This window comes from Miscanthus floridulus, chromosome 14 (assembly GCF_019320115.1).
Source record: "Miscanthus floridulus cultivar M001 chromosome 14, ASM1932011v1, whole genome shotgun sequence".
In the NCBI taxonomy this organism is placed as follows: Eukaryota; Viridiplantae; Streptophyta; class Magnoliopsida; order Poales; family Poaceae; genus Miscanthus; species Miscanthus floridulus.
The window spans coordinates 64,064,988-64,090,875 of NC_089593.1; the positions used below are offsets into that span (position 1 = coordinate 64,064,988).

General features: G+C 47.0%; 1 protein-coding gene across 1 annotated transcript; it reads left to right on the forward strand.

The window, feature by feature from the left end:
* The first annotated feature begins 4,785 nt into the window (after positions 1–4,785).
* LOC136502884 (DEAD-box ATP-dependent RNA helicase 9-like) lies at positions 4,786–8,975 on the forward strand. The gene is made up of 7 exons (XM_066498137.1): positions 4,786–5,265; positions 5,739–5,866; positions 5,970–6,378; positions 7,395–7,493; positions 7,602–7,826; positions 7,916–8,077; positions 8,182–8,975. The coding sequence occupies exons 1-7, from the start codon at positions 4,888–4,890 to the stop codon at positions 8,617–8,619; spliced, it is 1,839 nt and encodes a 612-aa protein (XP_066354234.1). The 5' UTR covers positions 4,786–4,887; the 3' UTR covers positions 8,620–8,975.
* Positions 8,976–25,888: the final 16,913 nt, after the last annotated feature.

A 25,888-nucleotide genomic window follows, 5' to 3' on the forward strand; every position in this document is an offset into this window, starting at 1 on the left:
TGTTCTGTTGGCATCAACGGTTTTGGTTTTTCGAATTCAGTGGTCCAGGATGAGCTTTTGGCGGCACAAGGCTCCCGGAATTCAGAGTTATCCACTAGATCATCAGGCCAGCAGTCCGGCAAGGAATGAAGGAGAGAGTCAGAGAGATTGAATCGTATATTCTGTTCTACTTTGAGTCCTCCTTCCTGTTGACTTCAATTCATTCGGTAGCTCAAAAAGTTTCAGACCAAACAGATCGATATCAACCCGCGGACAGCTATACATTATTGCACCTTTGTCGGAGTGGTACGGCAAGCAAATCTTCAGCTCCAGCTGCATTATATCATGCGTGCATTGATACTGGACAGATCACACCGGTCACTGAATTGAAGAAGAAGAAGATGATGATGATGATGATGGTGATGAGTGATAGTAGTAGTGGTACTCGATCTGTGATTGACAGCTCTTGTCTTTCTAGGCACCTGTCCTTTTAAATTTGGACACCAACAACGCAACGAACTCGATCGATTGTGCCGCTGTTCACTATTTATGTTAGTTGTTCCTTTGCTTAGACCCTATAAGGGGGCATGCATGCATTGGGTGGCGTCTCAGTCGTCATTGGGACGGCGATCAAAATGGACGGTCTGGAATTGTTGCCTGGCTGGCCAAACATGTTGAATGCAAAAGCGTATCAGAACATGGAACACTTGGGGGCAGGCAGAATTTGAAATGCTGAAGAAACACTATTGGTTTGGTCCATGTGTGCCGTGGTGGGAGCTGGACGACAAACTGATGACCAAGGAGGAAGAAAGCAATGGCATGCAGCAGTAGTTACACTTGTCCCCATGAAAGGGAGACAAGTGTAAAGCAAATAAAGCTAGCTGCTATGAGCGAGAGCGAGCTGACTCGAGGGTGTGTGTGTATGTGTGTATATATATATATGTATATGTATATGTATATGTATATATATATGTATATGTATATATATATATATATATATATATATATATATATATATATATAGAACTACTACTCTGTAGCTGGCTACAAAATAACTTATTCTGTAGCCATCTTGAGTTACGATAATTACTATGTTAATTTATGAGATTATAGTAACTTCTTACTAAGTGGTTTACTATAACGTTATGGTAAATATTCCCGTGTGTTATAGTAACCCAACTATAGTAAATATATATTGACATTATTGTAAATTAGTATATAAAATTATGGTAAATGGAGGTGGCTACAGAATAACTTATTCTGTAGCTGGCTACTGAATAGCCTCTCCCTATATTATATATATATATATATATATATATATATATATATATATATATATATATATATATATATATAACTACTATCCTGTAGCTGGCTACAGAATAACTTATTCTGTAGCCACTTTGAGTTACGATAATTACTATGTTATTTTACGAGATTATAGTAACTCCTTACTAAGTGGTTTAATATAACGTTATGGTAAATATCCCCATGTGTTATAGTAACCCAACTATCGTAAATATGTATTTATATTATGATAAATTAGTATATAAAATTATAGTAAATGGAGGTGGCTACAGAATAACTTATTTTGTAGCCGGCTACTGAATAGCCTCTCCCTATATATATATATATATGTATATGTATGTATGTATGTATAACTACTACTCTGCAGCTGGCTATAAAATAACTTATTCTGTAGCTACTTTGAGTTACCATAATTACTATGCTAATTTATATGATTATAGTAACTTCTTACTAAGTGATTTACTATAATATTACGGTAAATATCTTCATGTGTTATAGTAATATATATATAAGGTGTCAAGTCCCTGCTACCTCCTGCTCCTGTCCTCCAATTCAGGTTCATCATCAGTGACTTTTATTGAGTTTTAGTACTAGTACTAGTACTGGCTTGTGTTTCCTTATTGCCACGGCCTCGATCGCCTTTCATGATGAGCTCGAGGCCGATCAATGATGTTAATGCATGAAAAGCGAAAGAGCTGCATTGACAACATATATACAAATAACGCCAACCTTACCGGAACGGGCACTCATGCTGCATCTTTCAACCTACTACTACTACTACCCTCCTTTAGTTTCGGCTCTCCTCTTCAGTCTTTTCCACGTGCTTCTTCTTCTTCTTCTTCCTGTTCCTCTTCTTCTCGTCTTGACATGAATGGCTCTGGTTTTCGAATTCAGTGGTGGTCCCGTCTCGTCTGTCCGGGAGGGATGAGGTTTTGGCGGCACACGGACGCACTTTTTTTTTCCAGGAATTCAGAGCTATCCATCCATCGTTCAGATCAGGCCGGCAGGCCAGCAAGCTAGTAGCAAGGAATGAGAGAGAGTCGTCAGAGGGATGAATCGTCTATTCTGCTAGCATTTGAGTCGTCCTGCCTGACTCGAATTCATTCGGTAGCTCATGCAAAAAGTTTCAGACCAAACAGATACTACGAAGCCGCGGTCAGTATACGTCATTGCACCCTTGAGCGGGGTACGGCAAAGAAATCTTCAGCTCCAGTAGTGCTATATTGCTATTGGCACTAGAAGCAGCAGCAGCAGCAGCAGCAGGAGTGTAATGAATGAAGCCCTGATATGATGATTGTCTGAAGAAGGATCGGGGCGAATGAATGATTGGGCGCCTTTCACGCGCGTCGTCCTGCCGGCACGCAAAAGGTCGCCGCGCGCCCGGGTTCGAAGCTCAAACCGCTCTGAAACTTTCAAATTGAAAACCGAGCCCGGAGCATTTCGCGAGCTGGCAGAAAAAAAAAAAGCAACGCTGGATCGGAGTACTTTCAGGCTAGTGGACCTCAAGCTTTGGCTCTGCTTTCTTCATTCTTTTCATCAGGTTCCTGCACCGCAAGGAACCGAGAACCGCTCCTGCGCGCGCGAGCTGCTGCTAACGAACGCTCAACGCTGTGAACTGACGATGGTAGTGGTAGCTAGCAGTAGCTGAAGTGGTAGCTCCAGTAGGTCCTGCTTTTCAGGCCAACAGTGGTCGGCCGGTCGATTCAGGCCAGGCGTCAGAATTCGAATAGTGGCATTCATGGAGATACAGCACTGCTTCATTGGCCTCACTGACAGTCTCCATGTCTGAATCTGAAGCACTGCTGCAGATCGCTCCTTGCCAGAAGCCGTGAAGGATCGGACGACGACGACAAGGCAAGGCGGCAGGCAAGGAAAGCCGCGCCAGCTCAGGTGTCCAACAAGATCCGTCGTCCTGGCCTCCTCCGGGGCCGCCTTCGGCCTTTGGAAGCATGCATCCACATTTTGGAAGCAGAAAAAGCATCATCCTCTTCGCTGGCGCTGGCCTTTTCGTTCGTTCCTTCTTTGTTCGAATTAAAGCTCGTGCAAATCAGGCAATCAGGCACCTAACCTATTGCGTGCTGCCGCAAATGATTGGCTGGAGATCGGACCATTCAGAAGGGCAAAATGCCGGTAAAAGTCCGGAGCAGAGCTTGGCTCCTTCCGTAGCACGTACCTTTTTTTGCTGTGTGAATGAAGGAGAGAGTTTTAAATTTGTTTTCTCGCGAATTTTGTACTATATTCCTGTCAAATTCTACACTAGTGTTGTCCGAGCAAGTCGCCTTAGATTGCTCGGCTCTTCCTTCTCTACTAGTAGAGACCCGAGTGTGAATGCCATCGTAGTAGTATTGTACCAACAAAACACAAAAAAGCACCACAATTGCATGGGGCCGGCCAACTTGTTAGTAAATCCAACAAACTCTGGAATTTTTCAAACCAATGTTCGGTCAAAACGGACATGCAATTCTAAAATAGTGTTCCGTCGAACCTTCTTTTAAGTTTGACCAAATTTGTATAAACAGATACTAATAGTACTTAACATAGTTGATACGTATAGTTAGATTCATCGCGGAATGTATTTTCGTAGCATAACTATTCGAAGTCATAAATGTTGACATCATTTTCTATAAATCTAGTCGAAATTAAGATGCTTTTATTTGGACTAGACCTAGAATTCGATCCTCCTTGGGACGGAGGAGTGCATATACGCATGTTTTAAATCGCATTTCAGGCCATTGGCGGGAGATTCAGAGTGACGAGACAGATGCACAGTGAGTGAAGTGGTTACTCTCGTTGTGCAGCAGCATGTGGGCTGTGCTGGAGAAACGTTGATATGGAAAGGGCCCAATAGGTCACTCGGGCCATTCACACACACAGAAAGGGGCCAACCCAATTCCTGTGGGGGTCCAATAGGTCACTCGGGCCATTCTCGCACACACGTAAAGGGCCAAACCCACCACCATTCCTATGGTCACATAAAAGGGGCCCAATAGATCACTCGGGATCGGGCCGTTCACACACACGCACACATAAAGGACCAACCCAGACGGGCTGAAACTTCTGCGGCGGCCCATTATCACAGACTCCCTGCTCACTTGCCGAAACAATCAACGCAGCCCATCGCCGTAACCCAACCGCCATAACTTTTCCTCCAAGCAATACTCCTTTCCACAGCAATCACTACCCGCACCCAACTGCCACACTGAACCCACTCCACCATCCCCACATGTCATACTCTACTCACCTCATGGGCCACCCGGCCCTTCTCAACACCACTAAGCACTCCGCTCGCTACAATTCACACAGACGGTGATATACCGTACCAGCTACCATTCATCAAACACTGACATGCGGACCACATCATCCAGGCGCATTCTCGACCCCACGTGTAAGCGTCACCAGCGACGAGTGTAGATACTCCGCACATGCCGTTCACGTGAGCACAGAAATATCTCCGACGCCGACGCGACGCCTGCGCCATTTAACCCATTCCCCTTCTCGTTCGTCTCGCTTCGTCCGTCCCCTCCCGTTCCCACAGCCCCCTTCCCAAAACCCTAAACCCTAGCCGCCGCCGCTGCAGAAGCGGAAGCGGTACAGCCAGCCATGTACGCCGTCCTCCGCCGCGCGGCGCCCCTCCGGCGGCGCGCCGTGTTCGCGCACGCGGCCGCGCTGCTCCAGCAGCAGCCGGCTGCGCTGGGCGCGGCCGTGGCCCCACGGGCGCCGCTCCCGGCGGGAGCGGTCGCGGCCGCGTGGTTCCACTCCTCGCCGGCGTGGCTCGGGTTCCGGGAGACGGGACCCGCAGGGGCGGCGGCGCGCGCGGAGTTCGCGGCGGAGGAAGGGTCGTTCTACGAGGAGGATAAGAGGGCGCCGGCTACCGGGGGCGCGGCGGAGGAGGGGCTCGAGATTGCCAAGCTCGGGATCTCGTCCAAGATCGTCGAAAGGCTCGCCCGTAAGGGCATCACCAAGCTGTTCCCCATCCAGGTAACGAGGAGCGCTGGAATCTGTACCTTCACCTTTCGTTTGGTCCAAGAGGAACCATATGTCAAACTGCTTGTCCTGTTCTGCTTTGTGGACATTAGGACTATATAGGTGAATTCGATGCTTGATTAGTGATTGCAGAGATCAAGGTGCTCATATATATAGTTATAATATGAGAAGATTGCTCTCCTTTTGCTTTGTTCTGCTCATATAACTGAGAAAAGTGTAGTGTTGTTTACCAAGTTCACATTGGTCGTAATTTGACTGCTTATGTACTGCCGCAAATAGTTCCAAAATTACACATTTCTGGCCATGTCAAGAATTGCTAGTGTTAGTTATGTTTAGGTGCCATATTACAAATGATAAAGGAGTGCCTTGCAATTCGATGGATCTCATATGTATGACGTGAAGGTGATTCTTTCATATTGGTACTGATTTGATAGTAAACTTTGCGTTTTGTTTTTCTACCTATATAGAGAGCTGTCCTTGAGCCAGCAATGCAAGGAAGGGACATGGTTGGTCGTGCCAAAACTGGGACTGGTAAAACTTTGGCATTTGGAATCCCCATATTGGATGCAATTATCCGCCACAATGAGAAGTACACGTAAGCTTGGTTCCTCTTAACAATGTACACATGTAAAGTATTTTTTATTTGTTCTTTTTTTGGTTCATTCTCATCTTTCATTTAATTGTTGTTGATTTTACAGGGCTGGTAAGTTTCCCTTGGCTATTGTTTTGGCGCCAACAAGAGAACTTGCAAAACAGGTTGAGAGGGAGTTCCTTGATTCCTCCCCCTTGGAAACAGTGTGTGTATATGGAGGGACTCCAATTATGCAGCAAATAAGGAAACTTAATTACGGTGTTGATGTGGTCATTGGGACACCTGGACGCATGATTGATCTGCTAAAAAGAGGTGCTCTGAGTTTGGCAGAGATCCGATTTGTTGTTCTTGACGAAGCAGACCAGATGTTGTCTGTTGGGTTTGATCAAGATGTTGAGACAATTTTGGAGAGAGTGCCTCCGCAACGTCAAACATTGATGTTCTCTGCAACAATGCCAACATGGATACGGAAGCTCACACAGAAGTACCTCAACAGTCCTGTTACAGTAGACCTTGTGAGTGCCAACTTCTTGTGTTACTTTTGTTTGCACACATTTATTGCTTGACTTCGTAACTTGAATTTTGATGAACAAGATGTGGAGCCATTTCTGGACTTGTATATTGCATACTTTGTAGGATCTTGTTGCTTCTTTAGATTGGGAACTAAATTGTCCAATTTGACTATGTTTGATTGATTGAGTCCCTTCTTTGGAAGTGCTATCAAGTTATGCTCATATTGAATCTTTTTATTTGCTACATCTGGCCCTACATTATGCCCGAGAATGCATGCAGTTGATCTTGTAAATTCTTTCGTTTCAATATGGTCTAAAATATTGTATGACTGCAAGCAGCTCATCCTGTAAAATTTTCCCAATCATTAAGTACACTAGTTAGAGGATTTAGTTGTGGAGAAGTTATATGGATAGGTTCATCCCAAAGATTACAAGGAGAGCTTTTAGTTTGAATACTAATTTTAGCATGTGCTAAGAAAATCATGATGGCATCAAAGATATGCAGTGGTAGCCCTCAACTAGGGTCAAACAGATTTGGAAAATTGGTCTAATAGTGTTTGTAGCCTACTATAGCAAAAATCTGCAAACATTATTACTGATTCCATGAAGTGTAAATGATATTTGTTGACCTGAAAACGACCAATTTAAAGTTGCCTATTGTGTGTGCATTAGTTTGTCTGTTTCTTGCGCTTTGTTGAACTTTGGGCGTACCCAGTGCAAAGAGCTCCCGCTCTGTGCGGGGTTTGGGGAAGGGTGTCAGTGGCAAGCCTTACCCTTGCCTGTGCAATGCGAGGAGACCGCGACTCGAACCTGGGACCTTCCGGTCACAGGCGGTAAGACTCTACCACTTGCACTAGGCCCGCCCTTCGCTTTGTTGAACTTTGCCTTTGCTAAATGTCATTTGGTTGCTGCACATAGTTCTCTGTTGAACAATTTCATTATAGGCAGATTGTTCCTCTATGCTCTCTGTTAAGAAATTATTTGCTAGTACATGGAATTGATTTACTGTTTCTTTCTAGGTTGGTGAGGATGACCAGAAGCTGGCTGAAGGAATTAGTCTGCTCTCTGTCTCTTCGGAGAACCGTCAAAAACCAGCTGTCCTTGGGGAATTGATTAAGGTCAATATAGATTAGGTTTTATTATATTTGTCCCATTAAAACTTAATTCTTTCCCAGTGATTTCTTCTAATTTGTTGGAACACGTTAGCAATTTATTTGTTCATGCAGGAACATGCGAAAGGTGGTAAGTGCATTGTTTTTACACAAACAAAAAGGGATGCAGATAGATTGTCACACAATATGAGTCGAAGTTTCCAATGTGAGGCTCTTCATGGGGATATCTCTCAATCCCAAAGAGAGAGAACACTGGCAGGATTTCGAGATGGGCGGTTTAATATATTGATTGCCACTGATGTCGCTGCTCGTGGATTGGATATCCCAAATGTAGATCTGGTTTGTGCTTCCCCTTTTCTAAGTTATCTCCTTCATTTTTGTAAGCACCATGTGCATGCTCTACCCCTCATGTGGTTCTCATTGTTCAGATAATACATTATGAATTGCCAAACTCGTCAGAGATATTCGTTCACAGATCTGGCCGAACTGGACGTGCTGGGAAGAAGGGCACTGCAATTGTGATGTACAGCTATGAACAAAGTAGAGCTGTACGGGTCATTGAACGTGACGTTGGATGCAAGTTTACAGAGGTGGGGGCTTGTGGTTTGCATTGTACAATGCTGAGCACTGTGCATTTTTTTTTGGATGTTATCACCACTGAATTATGCTCACTTGGTTTTCCTTTGTCTCGCAGCTTCCAAAAATTAATGTCGAGGGATCTGTCTTGCTGGATGGTGGATTTGACTCCTTCGGAGGTGGAGGGTATAGCGGTTCAAACTATGGGCGCTCACGGGGCTTTGGTGGACGTGGGGGTGGTGGTTTTGGCCGATTGGGCGGCGGCGGTGGCGGTGGATTTGGTGACTCAGGATTTGGCCGTTCTGGTGGTGGAGGATTCGGTGACTCAGGGTTTGGCAGGTCAGGTGGAGGTGGAGGATTCGGTGACTCAGGATTTGGCCGGTCAGGTGGTGGTGGAGGATTAAGTGACTCAGGGTTTGGTCGCTCAAGTGGTGGTGGATCTGGTTTTGGTCGTTCTGGTGGATTTGGTGATTCTGGTTCAGGTCGATTTGGTGGCAGTTTTGGTAATTCTGGCTCAGGTAGTTTTGGTGGCTTTGGCGACAAGAACTCACGATAGACTCTTAGAAGTAATAACAGGTATAAAATTATGGATATCCTGAGCCAGGTTCAGCTGGGTAATGAGTATCACAGTAGAGATTGAGATTGTCGTGGACCCAATCCATGAGCCCCCCTCAGGGCAAAATGCTGGGTTTGCAGTAGCAAGGACATCTGGAGATGGATCCTTGGGAAGGCAGAAAGAAATAATCACGAGCCTTATTTATTATTGTTCTTTTCTGTTTGCGTTTTGATCCTGCATGTTCTAGCTCTAGATCGTACCTGTAAAATATGCAGAGGGTCTTATGCGGACGATGTTCTTATATCGGTTTTGGTAGTAGCTCTGTACTGTATGATGATTGTGGTGCTGTCTTGTCTTGTAGGCCGTTTTAACCTGAATGACGGTCTCAATATACATATATCAACCATAGTCATCAGTTGCCGCCTTGTTCCTGTCCCTTTTGTTGCTTCCTCTTTTGGAAAGGAAACTGGGGAAGAATCCCTGGAACTTTATTCCGAGTAAACAAAAGAAAATTACTGAGGTTAGCAATTGGCCGACACCACAATTCACCCCAACAAAACAAAATTAGCCCTTGTTTAGTTCTACCAAATTCTCAACTTTGGCACTATATAAAAAGAAGATTTTCCGTTATATTAAATTTGCGGTACATGGAGTATTAAATGTTGATGAAATCAAAAACTAATTGCGCAGTTTGGTTGTACTTTACGAGACGAACGTTTTGAGTCTAATTAGTCAACGATTGAATAATTATTACCAAATAAAAACAAAACGCTACAGTGTAGCGAACTAAAGGGGGCCTTACAAAGCATTGAACCAATCCATAATAATAGAACTATGAAGTTCAGACTTAGGTCTATGGACGCAATGATGTAAGCTTCGATGATCTGTGGAGGCGAGACATTGCTTGCTGCATCATGGCTATTGGCTGAAGATCAGTGTCCCACCGCATCGCAGTCTAGAACCAACGAGAAATGCTTGCACTATATATATTGAAAAAAGAGATGAAAACGTCACTGCAAAGCACGCATTGATAACCAGACTCCAGGAAGAGTTCTTTATATATATATATATATATATATATATATATATATATATATATATATATATATATATATATATATATATATATATATATATATATATACACTCAAGATGTCTCTAGTGTTCAATCGATCATTGAGTAAAAGCCAGGCAAAAAACTTCAACTTCCGCATACATTTGCAGTTCTAATCCAGATCATGGGGGAAGGCACAGTTATTGACTGAGACTGAGACTGAGCTTATGTAATCTGCTGGGACTATAGATAGGAGCTGCACCAGACGTAAAACCAGGAGTCCGGGAATATGCAGTTATGCTCGGATCAGCCTATGATCTCATTACACTATCTTTGATTTGATGTACTGTACTGTACATCTCTTTTTCTGTTACATTATCTCTAATCTTAGAATAAGAATCTGAATCAATGAAAGGTACTGGCTAAGGCTAAAGTTTTTTCCTTGGGTGAAGTTACATGGTTTACCAAGCAGAGCTTGTGTAGATTTTCTGAAGAAAATAAAGCCGAGTGCGATCAGTTTCAGTTCGTTCGTCTGAAACCAACAGGCCAACACCTTTCTCAGGCTGCTAGGAACATGTCCTTTTCTGCAGCATGTCTCAAGATCTGAATCTCGAGGAAGAGAGGGAAAAAAGTTTGTTTGATTCCCTAATAATGTTGAGTAAGACCTCGGAGCTTTGTGAAAGGGCAAAGCAGAAATGGAAACAAAGACAGAAAGCGGGCAAACACGTCGCCAACTGGATGCAGCCGTTGGATTCCTTCCTTGTGAACCTAGCATGAAACTGACATGGACCTTCAGTTAACTTTTCTTGTCGTGGCTGGTACAATGATTGAAGCTAAGAGGCCTCGCCGACGTAGTTGCCATGGCACAGAAAGGTAGTCGCCGCAGGCCGATTTCTTCGGCTGCGCTCACACGTGCGAAATCTGGCCGAGCATTCTTGGTTTTTTTCCACATCCTAAAGCCAAAGAGCCAACCATTATTCCCGAACTCTAGTTAACTTTGTGACTTTGCCGAAGAGAGTCTTTTTTAATCCAGCCTAGATTCGTTCTCACGGAAATTTGAACATACTGCTACTAAAGCACTTGCAACCACTAGGTTATAGGCTTTTTTTTTTAACTTGAGCTTGAGTGTTTTTCTACATGTCATTTTCTTGTTATCTAGTACATGTTTTCCCGACTTTTAACTCGACCAGCCAGGTCAAACACGTACAGATGCAGCCGTTGGATGATTCCTTGTGAACCTAGCACGAAACTGACATGGACCTTCAGTTAACTTTCTCGTTGTGGCTGGTACAATGATCGAAACCAAGAGGCACAAAGTGGTAGTCGCCGCAGGCCAATTTCTTCGCTTGTTCTCACACGTGCACAATCAGGTTGAACATTCTTGTTTTTGTTTTTTTGCCAAATTTAAGCCAGAGAGTTAACCATTTCCGAACCCTAACTTGTGACTTTGTCGGCGAGAGTTTTTTTAACCAACCTAGATTTGCTCTCACGGAAATTTGAATATAATGCTACTAAATCACTTAGGTTATAGGCTATTTTTTGTACTTTGAGCTTGAGTGTTTTTCTACATGTCATTTTCTTATCCTCTAGTACATGTTTTCTCCGCTTTTAACTTGACCAGCCAGGGCGAACATGCCGCCAATTAGATACAGATGCAACAGTTGGATGATTTCTTGTGAACCTAGCATCAAACTGACATGAACCTTCAGTTAACTTTCTGGTCGTGGCTGCTACACTGATTGAAGCCAAGAGGCCTCGCCAACGCCGTTGCCATGGCACAGAGTGGTAGTCGCCGCAGGCCAATTTCTTCGGTTATCCTCACATGTGCAAAATTAGGCTGACCATTCTTGTTTTTCCTCAACCTTAAGCTAGAGAGTTAACCATTCCCAAACTCTTACTTCGTGACTTTGTTGGCTAGAGTTTTTGTCAACCAGCCTACATTCGCTCTCATGGAAATTTGAACATAATGTTACTAAAGCACTTGCAACCACTATGTTATAGGCTTTTTTTACTTTAAGCTTGAGTGTTTTTCTGTGTCATTTTCTTATCCTCTAGTACATGTTTTTCCCACTTTTAAGTCGACCGGGCAAACACACCGCCAACTGGATACATATGTAGCCGTTGGATGATTTCTTGTGAACCTAGCACAAAATTGACATGGACCTTCAGTTAACTTTCTCAATTTTTTTTTTTTTGTGTGAACAAGTTAACTTTCTCATTGTGCCTAGTACAATGATTGAAGCCAAGAGGCCTCGCCAATGCCATTGCCATGGCACAAAGTGGTAGTCGCCGCAGGCCAATTTATTTGGTTGTCCTCACACGTGCAATATCTGGTTGACCATTCTTGCTTTTTTCCCCAACCTTAAGCTAGAGAGTTAACCATTCCCGAACTCTTTGTGACTTTGCCGGTGAGAGTTTTTTGAACCAGCTCAAATTCGCTCTCACGGGAATTTGAACATACTGCTACTAAAGAACTTGCAACCACTAGATTATAGGCTTTCTTTTTACTTTGAGCTGTAGTGTTTTTCTATGTGTCGTTTTTTTATCCTCTAGTAGATGTTTTCCCCACTTTTATCTCGACCAGCCGGGGCAAACACGACGCCAACTGGATACAGATGTCGTTGGATGATTTCTTGTGAACCTAGCACAAAACTGGCATGGACCTTCATTTTTTTTTGAAAAGATTAGGCAGCTGCCGATTATATTAAAAAGAAGAAAACCTAGACTAGGTAAGTACAACGGAGCAACAGAGACCCCCTAAAAGAGTCATGCAGCATCAGCAGTAGCAACCACAACAACAAAAAAGAGACTATTAACAACAAAGAGAAAAACTCAGGCCGGTTGGATTAGGACATCAACATGTGCCAAACTCAAACTAAAAGAGAAAACAACTCTGGATGGTCGGATTGGGGCATCAACGCTAACCAAACAAAGCTGACTCAAAGAAGCCACACAACGCACCGCCTCCAAACCACCATCAGCCGGTCACTACACTGCACCGCCATCACACGGACGACGAAGACGTCAAGATGAAACGCCGTCGTCACTGCTCACGCCGTCGTTGCCGACAATGTCCCACACCGAGGTAGCCCACTGAAAGATCCTAATGGCTAGAGGGGGGATGAATAGCCTATAATTTTTTTCTAAAACAACACTTAAGCCAAGAGGTTAGACAAATAAACGACGAAGCGAGTGTTGCGCTAGCCTACTAAAAATGCAAACCTCCTATCCACAATTCTAGTTGTTATAATCTATAATTCACACAAGAGGCTAAGTCATTACTCTCTAAGTTAGTGAGCTCTCAAAGACTAACTAAAGAACCCCACTAACCACTAGACAAGAAATAAGCTAGCTTTCAAAACTAATTACACTAAAGAGCTTAGCTACAATAGGAATGTAAATGCAAGAGAGGTAGTTAAGTTATACCGCCGTGGCAAGAGATGATCAATCAATCACAATGAATATCAATGAAATCCTCGGAGACAAGATGACACAATGATTTTTCACCGAGGTTTACTTGCTTGCCGGCAAGCTAGTCCCCGTTGTGTCGATTCACTTACTTGGAGGTTCACGCGCTAATAGGCATCACACGCCTAACCCGTAATCGGGTGCCGCACAACCAACACAAGATGTGCATCCACAAACTGCAATCCACTAGCGTACCTTTTGGCTTTCCGCCCGGTAAAGGTCATGAACCCCTCACAATCACCACGATCGGAGCCGGAGACAAGCACCACCCTTCGCTCGACGATCCTCGCTGCACCAAACCGTCTAGGTGGCGACAATCACCAAGAGTAACAAGCGAATCTCGCAGCAAAACAAATCACCAAGTACCTCTAGATGCAATCATTCAAGGCAATGCACTTGGATACTCTCAAATCTCACTAGATGAGGATCCAATCAAGCAAGGTGAGTTAGAGAGTGTTGGCTATGCTCACAAGGATGTATACTCAATACAAATGGCTAAGAGAGTGAGCAAGAACCGGCCATGGGGCTTAAATAGAAGCCCCCATAAAATAAAGTCACTGGGCTCAACAGGAAGCTCACAGCGTAGCAACCGGACGCACCGCTCGGGGAGACCGGACGCGCTCGCACCAGCGTCCGGTCGCGCATCCGCCACCACGTGTCCTCGCATTCAAACCTGAGCCAGTGATCACCAACGGCAAGCTGCCAGCGCCCACGCGGTTAATGAACGACCGGACGCAGCTGCCCAGCGTCCGCTCGCCTGCTTGCCTGCGCACCCAACGCCACGACCGGACGTGCCGCTAAGTCGACCTGACTCGCGCTCAAGCCGAGTCTGGTCAATTCCAGTAAGCATCTAGAGCCGTATTTCTACGACCGAACATGTACGCTCAGGTGTGACCGAACTCAACCCAGAGTTCGGTCCTTCTTCTTCTCTACGCGTTAAGATATGCGACCGACGTCAGCATACGTCAACAGGGACCGGATGCACCCCCTACGTGTCCGGTCCTTCCTCTTCTCCAGTGTCCGGTCGAAGTACCGAGGCCACGCTAACTGCGCGCCACTGACCGAACATGCCTGCCTGAGTTTGGTCACTGCCTATGCAGCGTCCGGTCAGCTCGAGGCAGCACCTCCAAGTCTCAAACATCGCCACCCTTGATCAAATGTGCTAACCACCAAGTGTATCACCTTGTGGACGTGTGTTATCATATTTTCACAAACATTTTCAAAGGTGTTAACACTCACTAGAATCTAAATGCATATACAATGAGTTAGAACATCTAGTGGCACTTTGATAACCGCATTTTGATACGAGTTTCACCCCTCTTAATAGTATGGCTATCTATCCTAAACACACTCACACCCACTTGGTATCTTGAGTGCCAAAAACAAAAGCTCCTATCAATTATACATTTGCCTTGAGATTTTTTTCTTTCTTTCTTTCTTCTTTTTCAAGCCCGAGCACTTGATCATCACCATGGCCTCTACCATCATCATGATCTTCACCATTTGCTCCACCACTTGGAATGTGCTACCCTATCTCATGATCACTTAAAGCGATAGGTTAGCACTTAGGGTTTCATCAATTTACCAAAACCAAACTAAAGCTTTCACCCGCTATGAAGCAGAGCTAGTCACCGTAGGCCGTTGCAAGCCGTGTAGCCCTCCTGCCAGAATCTACTTGCGCCGCCCCTCAAGACGTTGTCCCACGCCGGGCTAGCCACTACCAAGAAGGGCTAGCCGCCATAGTCCGTTGTAAGCTGCCAACTCAAAGCGTGAGCGGCTGCCTCTGGCGCTCACCAAGTCGATCCCGACCATCGAGATCCATGCACGCACCGTGTCGCTTCTAGTAACCTAGCTGCCTCACCGAAGGTACAAGTGCCACATGCCAACTCCAACAGCCATCAGAGCGCCTCCTTGTACCGAAACAATCGCCGCTGAGCAGGACCGTTCGTCGCCACTCCACGCAGGTCACCTCGGCAACGCAAATCTGCTGGCCACCACCTCCCACGTCAACCTCCACGCCAACTCCTTGGGCGCCACCCACGTCGGCCTCCTTGCCATCTTCGTGGTCGCAATTGGCACACGATCCCGCCAGACCATCACCCTCCTCTGGCAAACAGATGCGAAGCCCTCCATTCGCAGCGTCAACGCACTCCTGGCTACCTTCCACCACCATGGACACCAGTACCTCGAATCCTCAACTAGGTCTCCACCTTTCATGCCACGGCACTGGCCACCGCCACAGACTGACAAGGCACAACCTTCCAAAGTGACGCCTCCAAGGAGGGCACGACGCCAACCGACGCCGTCGTCGCCTGACCAGAAGGTAAGGTTATACACCTAGAAAGAACACGCCACGCAAGGGGAGAGGGCCTTTCGGTTGACACTTCCAAGGAAGTAAACTGCGTCCGAAGACGTCGCCATCACAGACCAAAAGAATGGGCAAAGCTTTCGCCATGGCCCCTCGTCCCCATGCACGACAAAGGCCAGCCCGTACTCGCTATGGCAGCCTTACCCGGGGAGCTCGCCGCAGGGCCGCCAGCCCCAGGCCGCAGGTAGCAACAAAGGACGTTTTCACTATCGCTGTCGCCAAACCGTGAGAGGCTGGTGTGCCCAGCTCGATCGACACCCGCCTCGCCGCCTTGGCGCCGCAGACGCTTAAAACAAGCAGGACGTCACCGTCCACGCCACCACAACGCCGACGTCGCACGACCAGCACAGCCGCCCACATCACCACGATGTCTGACGGCGCACGCAGCTGGCCGCGCCACCTTGCCCAATTGGGCGGCCACCTCCGCTCGCCCCGCACTGCCGCGACCACGCCCTCCGCACCGTCACAGCCGAGTCAGCACACCCACACGCCGACGGCCCGGTGTTTCTGACGGCAGCCACATCGCACCGCGGCCGTCGAGCTCTGCCCCCACCTCCCCTCGCCGCCGAGGGTCGTCGATGGACCAGATCTGGCCGTCTCCGGCCAAGCCCGCGCAGAATCCGGCACGCCTCGGCCGAGCATCGCGGCTGACGAACCAGCCAGCCGCGGGAAGCGGGAGACGGCAGCAACGGCTGGGCTTGGAGGCACGCCACCGCGCCCACATCCAGCAGCAGCAGCTCCGTGGCCGCGGACGCCCCCGCCTCTGCAGGGCCGCACCCCCGTGAACACCACCAGTGCAGGTGCAACCACCGCCGATGTGGCCGAGATGGGTGGATCCGGGCGTCGGATCACTGGATCTGTCCACCCCCGGCGAGGATGTGGCCCGCCGTGCCATTGCCGCCTTCCCGCACGCCGGAGACCGCAGGCACAGAAGACGACACGAGCGCTTCCCAACAGAAATCCAGCCTCGCGGGCCACTGGCGGCTCACTCAGGCGACGGCGAGACGGGAGATGTGGAGGGCGGCGGGAGTTAGTGGCGGCGCTCGGTCGCCGCCCGAGTCGCCCCGGCCTGGAGCGATGCGGCATGCGGGGGCCGGTTGCGGTTCTGTGTTAACTCATTTGTAGCATTTTCATTGATATGGACCTTCAATTAACTTTCTCATTATGGCTGGTACAACGATTGAAGCTAAGAGGCCTTGTCGACGCTGTTTCCATGGCACAAAATGGTAGTCGCTGCCTCGGTTCCAAATTATAATTTATTTGATTTTTTTACTCTAAATTTAACCACTCGTCTTATTAAAAAAATTATGCTAACATAGTCAAATTTAAGTCATTCTTGAAGATCTTTTATTAATAAAGCGAGCCACAACAAAAGAAGTGATATTTTGCATAAATTTTTAAATAAGACGAGTGGTTAAATTTAAGGTCAAAAAAGTCAAACGAACTCTAATTTGAAACGGAGTTAGTAATTTCTTTGGCTGCCCTCACACGTGCAAAATCAATCTGACCATTCTTGGTTTTTTCCCACAACCAGAGAGCTAACCATTCCCGAACTCTAACTTTGTGACTTTGCTGGCAAGAGGTTTTGAATTAACCTAAATTCGCTCTCACAGAGATTTGAATATAACGCTACTAAAGCACTTGCAACTGCTAGGTTATAGGCTTATTCGCTTTTTTTTAGCTCCAGTGTTTTTTTACATATCGTTTTCTTATCCACTGCTACATGTTTTTTAACCTCCCCCAGAGGTTAGAGCATTGCTATTAAGTAGAATAATTCAATATTTTAAGTCGTGAAAATTTCATAACCTCAGCTTTTTCTGTAAACGGGATTTTTTTAAAGCCAATCTCACGGGAAGTTAAACATAGGACTTGCAACCACTAGGCTACTCTTTCACTTTTTTCCCTACTTTGAGCCACATACTTCTTTTTACATGTCATTTTCTTATCCCCTGTGGTTCATGTCATTTTCTTATCCCTGTAGTGCATCTTATTTTTCTGTACACTGTTTCATACCATTAGGTGGACTCCAGCTCAGCTATACATCGACCATGTACAAAATCTTACGGCCTAGAAAGATTATTACCTAACTGTGACGTCCTGCTCACGGGTTAAGGCCATGTTTGATTTCTACGGGCGTTTCTAAAATTCCTGTCACATCGAATATTTGGACACATGTATAGAGTATTAAATATAGACTAATTACAAAACTAATTACACAACTTGCGACTAATTTATGAGACAAATCTTTTAAGCCTAATTAGTCCATGATTTAACAACGTGGTGCAACAGTAAACATGTGCTAATGACAGATTAATTAGACTTAAAAAATTATCTCGCAAATTAGCCTCCATCTATGTAATTGGTTTTATAATTAATCTGTATTTAATGCTCTTTATTAATATCTAAACATTTGATCTGATATGAATTTTAGGAGCGACTACAGAACCAAACACCCCCTAAGCTTTTATTACATATACAGTTAACAGTTCCAGACACTTATTAACCTGCTCTGCTCCGCTCTCTTAAGGACAGGATCACAAGACATGGGTGGACGGTCTTGCCCTTTGGAGACCACTGTTGAGTTGGCATCTAATACAAAAAATCAACGAGTAAGATAGACTTGGACCTTTTCATTTTGTCAAATCTTTTCTTTTCTTTTTTAGTATTGGAAAACTATTGGCTTTGGGGTCAAGACCGAGCAATGATCAAATCAGCTATGATGGAGTTGTTCCTGCTCCGCCATTAGTATGGACAGAACAAGTCAAGCACAATCTCATGAACTGAACGCCAAAAAGGGAACAGATAAAACTATCCTTCGAGAAAGAATTATGCAGGATCTCATGGAAAATTATATGATTTTTTGTTCTCCCAACATTTGAGTTTCCGAAAACTTGGACCATTTTTTCTTGAAAGATCTGAAATATTTAACCAGTAACGCTGTAGTAAAATAGCAAGTTGAGACTGCTTCTTTAATCCTCTGCAACACGTGTCGGTCAGGCCGGAATGATTTTTCCTCCTGTTTCGCTTTCGCCCTCTGACGGAATCAACGAAATTCATCTGCAACATCCATGCATGATAGTGAAACTTGGGCCCTGTGACATGACCTACATGGGGCGACATGTGCTCTTTGACTTGTGCAGGTTTTCTCTTTTTCTGGGTGATACACAGCTGGAACAGAGGTAGACAGCTGATGCAAGCATCTAGACTCTATTGGCAATTGAATACCCAGCCTGTTCATAAGTTCTATGATAAATAATGGACACTAAAATTGCAAGGTACTATCTCCATCCCAAAAAGAATACAAGTTTGACTGCATTTATAGTGAATATTTATATTTTAAAATATATTTATTACAAAACTATATTCTATATTTAGTCTAATAATACTTGTTGCACGTCATAAATATTAGTATAATTTTATAGAGAAGATACTAATTGCGGAGGAATGCCCTAGCAGCACACCTGGCGACCGCCCCTAACTCATCGCCACCGGCCGCCATCCCAGCACCGGCGGCCCCGCCCTTCACCCCCTCCTCCTCCCCGCTCCCCTCCCCTCCCCTCCCCTCCCCTCCCTACAGCCTCCCATCCCTCACATCCAGCTCCTCCCGTAGCATTCGGCGTCGCGGGATCCGCCTCCACCAGGGAGCCGCCGCCGCAGCTCACCCGGCCTTGTGCCGTGGCTGAGCCCACCCCCGCCAGATCCGGTGTTGGGGCGCCATCGCGGCCGCCTCCGACACCACCCTCGCCGGATCCGGAGTTGCGGCGCCTCCACGAGCTCAATCAGCACTCGTGCCGCCGCCTACGCCGAGTGTGCTGGTCGAAGTGGCCACCTCCGAGTTCACCAACGCCAAATCTGGCACTGGGGCGCCGCTGCGGCCTCCCTGAAAGGTCCTACTATGGCTAGAGGAGGGGGGTTGAATAGCCTATTTAAAATTCTACACATCAACTAGAGCAATTTGATTAGTAAGACAAATAGTGAAATGCAAATTTGCTCTAGCTCTACGAGGGTTACAAGCCACCTATCCAACAATTCTAGTTGTAATGATAACTAGACACACAACTTGCTATGATACTACTCACTAAGAGCTCTCAATCTTTCTACTCTAAAGAGCTCCACTAATCAAACTTAAATAGCAAAGCAAGCTCTCAAATCTAATTACACTAAAGAGCTTGCTACAACTAGTTTGCAAGAATATAAACGAGTGAGTAGGATGGTTATACCACCGTGTAGAGAAATGAACCAATCATAAGATGAAGATTAATCCAATCACCGGGAGAATGCAAATGATAAGAGACAACCGATTTTTCTTCCGAGGTTCACGTGCTTGCCAACACGCTACGTCCCCGTTGTGTCGACCAACACTTGGTGGTTCGGCGGCTAAGAGGTGTTTCACAAACCTCGTCCACACGATAGGACACTGCAAGAACCTACCCACAAGTGAGGTAACTCAATGACACAAGTAATTTTACTAGAGTTACCTTTCGGCACTCCGTCGGGGAAGGTACAACTTCCCTCACAATCACCGGAGATGGCCATGAACAATCACCAACTCGTGCCGATCCTCCACCGCTGCACCAAGCCGTCTAGGTGGTGGCAACCACCAAGAGTAACAAGCGAAATCCGTAGCGCAACACGAATATCAAGTGCCTCTAGATGCAATCACTCAAGCAATGCACTTGGATTCTCTCCCAATCTTACAAAGATGATGGATCAATAATGGAGATGAGTGCGAGGTGTTTGGTTAAGCTCACAAGGTTGCTATGTCAATGAAAAAATGCAAGAGCGTGAGCTTGAGCCAGCCATGGGGTTTAAATAGAAGCCCCCCACAAAATAGAGACGTTGGCTCAAATATTTGGCTGACTGCGCATCGACCGGACGCTCCGGTCAGAGTGCATCGGACCCAGCACCAGACGCTCCGGTCATGAATACCGAACGCGTCCAGTCGGCATACCGGACGTGTCCGGTAGCCCCCAGACTGCCACGTGTCCAGTTCAAACCAGCCTAGCCGTTGCTGCCCATTCGCCGACGACCGGACGCGCACACACAATTGACCGGACACTGAGCCGCCGAGTCCGGTCGAGTCCAGTGAGCCCCCAGGGCCGACCGGACGTGTCTGTTAGAAACTGACCGGACGCTGAGCCTCAGCGTCTGGTCAAGTACAGTAAGCACCCACCGACGACCGGATGCGTCCGGCGATACTAGACCGGATGCTGCCAGCGTCCGATCAACTGAACTACCGAGCTCTGTGTTTTCTGATTCACACCGGATGCGTCCGGTGTGGCGACCGGACGTGTCCGGTCGCTGAGTACGTCGCCAAATACCGGACGTGTCCGGTCACCATACCGGACGCGTCCAGTAGCTCTGTAACCAGCGCGACTAACTCCTTTTCAACTCTATCTTCTTCACCCTTGCTCAAATGTGCTAACCACCAAGTGTATCACCATGTGCACATGTGTTAGCATATTTTCACAAACGTTTTCAAGGGTGTTAGTACTCCACTAGATCCTAAATGCATATGCAATGAATTAGAGCATCTAGTGGCACTTTGATAACCGCATTTCGATACGAGTTCCACCCCTCTTAATAATACAGCTATCGATCCTAAATGTGATCACACTCGCTAAGTGTCTTGATCACCGAAACAAAATGGCTCCTACAATTTTTACCTTTGCCTTGAGCCTTTTGTTTTTCTCTTTCTTTTTTCCAAGTTTAAGCATTTGATCATCACCATGCCATCGCCATTGTCATGATCTTCGCCATTGCTTCATCACTTGGAGTAGTGCTACCTATCTCATAATCACTTTGATAAACTAGGTTAGCACTTAGGGTTTCATCAATTAACCAAAACCAAACTAGAGCTTTCACTCCCTCAACACCATCGACGGCGGCCACCGCCGTCGCGCCCACCACTTTACCGATGCCGGCCACGGACACAAGGATGGACGGTGAGTTGCTGGTCATCATCGAGGACGTCATGGAAGACGAGGACGAGGAGGAGGATGCCGCACGCTCGGGTAGGTCCTCGTCGTCCTCCCTTTCCGCGCATGCCGCCCCTTTCTTCCCCAACCGTAGGTCAGCTGGGAGGAATAAGTTCTGGCGTTGGGAGGAAGACCCTGGCGTGGGGAGCTTAGATGACAAACTCGCTTCTTCTGCTACGCACATGCCATACCTAAACGCCGCTCGCAAGGCTCTTCGGGCCACGCCTCCACCGCCGGCTGGGGCTTCGAACGCAGCGTAGAGCGTAGCCACCGTGGAGGCAACCCGTCCGGCGCCTGCAAGACGGAAGCAGCATCATCGACGCAGGACCAGTGTGTCCGACGGACTCCGTCGTTGCACGCCACGCGGGTGCCCGTGTAGCGTCGCCTGGGTCCGCTAACGGTGGCAAAAGTCCTGGTTTACCAATGCCTCGGACCACAACGTAGGGGCGGCGGTGCCTGACACGTCCCGGTAGCCCCATCGAGGGCCCAACATCAACGCCGATGGATTCTAGATTGTCAAGAGCCATCGTCACCGGCGATGTCTGGGGAGAACGGCACCCAAATGCCACCGTCCTATCCTACCAGAGCTTGTAGGTCTCTGCTTCAACTACCTCGCGCACTACCACATCGCCGCTTAGTGTTGCTCCCCGTCCCGCTACCTTAGTTGCCGAGGTACTAGCCATCAGGCCAGGGTGTGCAAGCATGGTCATTCCCCAGCGTGCAAGCGAGGCCCTTCGCCGGCTTGCAAGCCTTCGTCCTCAGAGGCCGGGCTCATGAAAGGTCCTAATATGGCTAGAGAGGGGTGAATAGCCTATTTAAAAATCTACAAATCAACTAGAGCAATTTGATTAGTATAACAAATAGCGAAATGTACACTTGCTCTAGCTCTACAAGGGTTGCAAGCCACCTATCCACAATTCTAGTTGCTATGATCTCTAGACACACAATTTGCTATGTCACTACTCACTAAGAGCTCTCACACTTGCTACAATAAAGAGCTTCACTAGATGAATTTAAAACAACAAAGCAAGCTCTCAATTCTAATTACACTAAAGAGCTTGCTACAACTAGTTTGCAATAATATAAATGAGTGAGTAGGATGATTATACCGCCGTGTAGAGGAGTGAACCAATCACAAGATGAATACTAAATCAATCACTGGGAGAATACCAAAAGGCAAGAGACAACCAATTTTTCTCCCAAGGATCACGTGCTTGCCGGCACGCTAGTTCCCGTTGTGTCAACCAACACTTAGTTGTTCGGTGGCTAAGAGGTGTTGCACGAACCTCATCCATGCAATTGGACACCGCAAGAACCTACTCACAAGTGAGGTAACTCAATGACACAAGCAATCCACTAAAGTTACCTTTCGGCGCTCCGCCGGGGAAGGCACAAGGCCCCTCACAATCACCATGATCTGAGCCGGAGACAATCACCAACCTCCGCTCAATGATCCTCGCTACTCCAAGCCATCTAGGTGGCGGCAACCACCAAGAGTAACAAGTGAATCCCACAGTGAAACAAGAACACCAAGTGCCTCTAGATGCAATCACTCAAACAATGTACTTGGATTCTCTCCCAATCTCACAAAGATGATGAATCAATGATGAAGATGAGTGGGAGGGCTTTGGCTAAGCTCACAAAGTTGCTATGTCAATGCAAATGGCCAAGAGAGCGAGCTTGAGCCGGCCATGGGGCTTAAATAGAAGCCCCCCACGAAATAGAGCAGTTGGCTCCTCAGTTCACTGAAAAACGGGGCGACCGAACGCGCCGGTTAGATCGACCGGACGCTGAGCGTCCGGTTGCGCGATGCATGCCATGTGTCCCCTACTTCAAATGTTGATCGCCCGATCTCAATAGTCATCAGAACATTTAAGTTATGACCGGATGCGCTGCTCGAAGTGACCAGACGCACCAACATCAGCGTCCGGTCATTTCCAGTAAGGTTCCATTCGCTAAAATTCACTACCGGACGCGTCCGGTCATGCCCGATCGGACTCATCCAGCGCCTGGTCACTCAACGTCTCCTCTATGTGCCGCCATGTCAGTAGGACCGGACGCACCCCGTCAACGTCCGGTCGAAGACCGATGCTAGCGTCTTCACTGCTTCCACTGACCGGACGCAGGACCCAGCGTTCGGTCACTGCGTGACCAGCGTCCGGTGCACTCTATGAAACCCTGTCTTTTCTGTATAGGGCGTCGATGGCACCGTCGGACTGTCCGCACTCTACGGGCGGACACTCCGCCGGTGAAGTTTCTTACCCTTGCACCTAAGTGCTAACCACCAAGTGTATCAACTTGTGCACAAGTGTGTTAGCATATTTTCACAAACATTTTCAAGGGTGTTAGCACTCCACTAGATCCTAAATGCATATGCAATGAGTTAGAGCATCTAGTGGCACTTTGATAACCGCATTTCGATACGAGTTTCACCCCTCTTAATAGTACATCTATCGATCCTAAATATGATCACACTCTCTAAGTGTCTTGATCACCAAAATGAAATAGCTCCTACTATTTATACCTTTGCCTTGAGCCCTTTCATTTTTCTCTTTCTTCTTTTCAACTCCAAGCACTTGATCACTACCGTGGCAGCACCATCATCATGTCATGATCTTCATTTGTTTCACCACTTGGAGTAGTGCTACCAATCTTATAATCACTTTGATAAAATAGGTTAGTACTTAGGGTTTCATCAATTCACCAAAACCAAACTAGAGCTTTCAGCTCGGCCCAGGTAAGGCATGTTGCTTCGCTGGTCCAAGGCAACCCAGCTTGTCGTTGGGATGTCGCGCCGCGCCAAACCTAGCGTCGACACCGTCATCGTCTCGTTGTGTGCAGCAGTCGACCACATCGCCACCGTCGCTGCAATAGCTCCACAACAGCAGGCTGCTGCTATCACCACCTCTGGGTGACACTGATAGTCGTCCCAAGGTTGAGGTCTTCGTCATCCCAAGGATTGTGGAGCTCGCCGCGTCTAGTGCAGACCTCTCCCTTGTTCTCATGGCACTTGCTGGTGGAAATCAGCCAGCCGTCACGCTGGTGGAGTGGCTCGGGCACCGTGCTTGGCTTAGGAACCCCTCTGCATGCGAGCATCCGTAGGACGACCACTCTAGCTCGTCGTGCGAGAGAGCTGGACTTGAGGACGGGGCGGACTTGATGTTGTGGAGTCGGCCGAGGCAGCTGCCAACGACATTAGACACGATGCTGGATCCAATGTTGGTTGAAGCGTCAATCCAAGGTCCCCCCCCCCACCGTTGCTCCGCTTCGGAACCAGGCCATGTTGCGGTGATGACCACGGACATGGTCGGCAACCCTCCCGGCGACATCCAGCCGACATTCGACAACGAGGACAGCAACGTGCGGAACGTGCTTTCACCCCTCCCTGACCGACGCAGTCGAGGTCTATTGAAGAAGAGATCAAGTCGCTGATCTGCATCCCTCTACATACGCCCATCATCCTGTGCTGGCCCCAAGCTCAGGAGGCCCAAGACGCCGAAGTCGGGGTTCACGATGAGGCGCAGCGAACGCATCGCTAGGAAACCGCGCGCGGCAAACTCCACGCTACAGGCGTGGAATGTTCTAAAGCAGAAGCTTGGTATCGCCGTCAACTACAACGTTGTGGATGACGAGATCATTGAAAAGTTTCGGGCGACCTTTGCGGCCCCTTTGTCGGCCAACAAGCCGGAGGCATTGGAGGCATTGTTTGGGGACGGATTCGATCCGATGGCCATGAACCTGGATATGGTCGGGTTTGACGCCGAGGATATTTAGGCCTTGTGCTTAGCTTGTTTGACGCAAAATACTACCGTGTAAATCACAACCACATGTGTTCGGTCGCTGGTCTCGGTAATCAGTGGATTACCGTGGCCAGTTTAGGTTTGTAACAAACTCTACTTCTGCTTAATGAAAAACATGTCACGGCATGATCTCGAAAAAAAAGTATAATTTTATACATATTTGGTCAAACTTGATATTGTTTTACTTCTCGGGAAATGATATTTTCATTCTTTTTGGGACGGAGAGAGTATTGACTGAAATTTGAAAATTTTATGAAGGTTTCTGACACCTCCTCAAAAGTTTTTAACGGTCATTATCCCCTGAGTTATCTTTTTTTCCTTTGTCAAATAAAGATATGTTGCCAGCTTGCTTCGCATCTGTAACGTGAAGTTAAACTGGGTCATATTTAACCAGTTCAAAAAAAAAGTTCAATGTACATGTGGTAGGTACGCATTACAATGTTCAGTGTCATGGATAAGTTTCAGGCACAAGTTTAACCAACCACTTAACCAGGAGTCCAAATGATATAAATGCGCAAGGTGACAAGGAAGAGTGCAACCTTCATGGCTGGATCAATAGGAAGATGGATGTTGTCAATGGCTCTCTCTTTCCCTGTGTGCA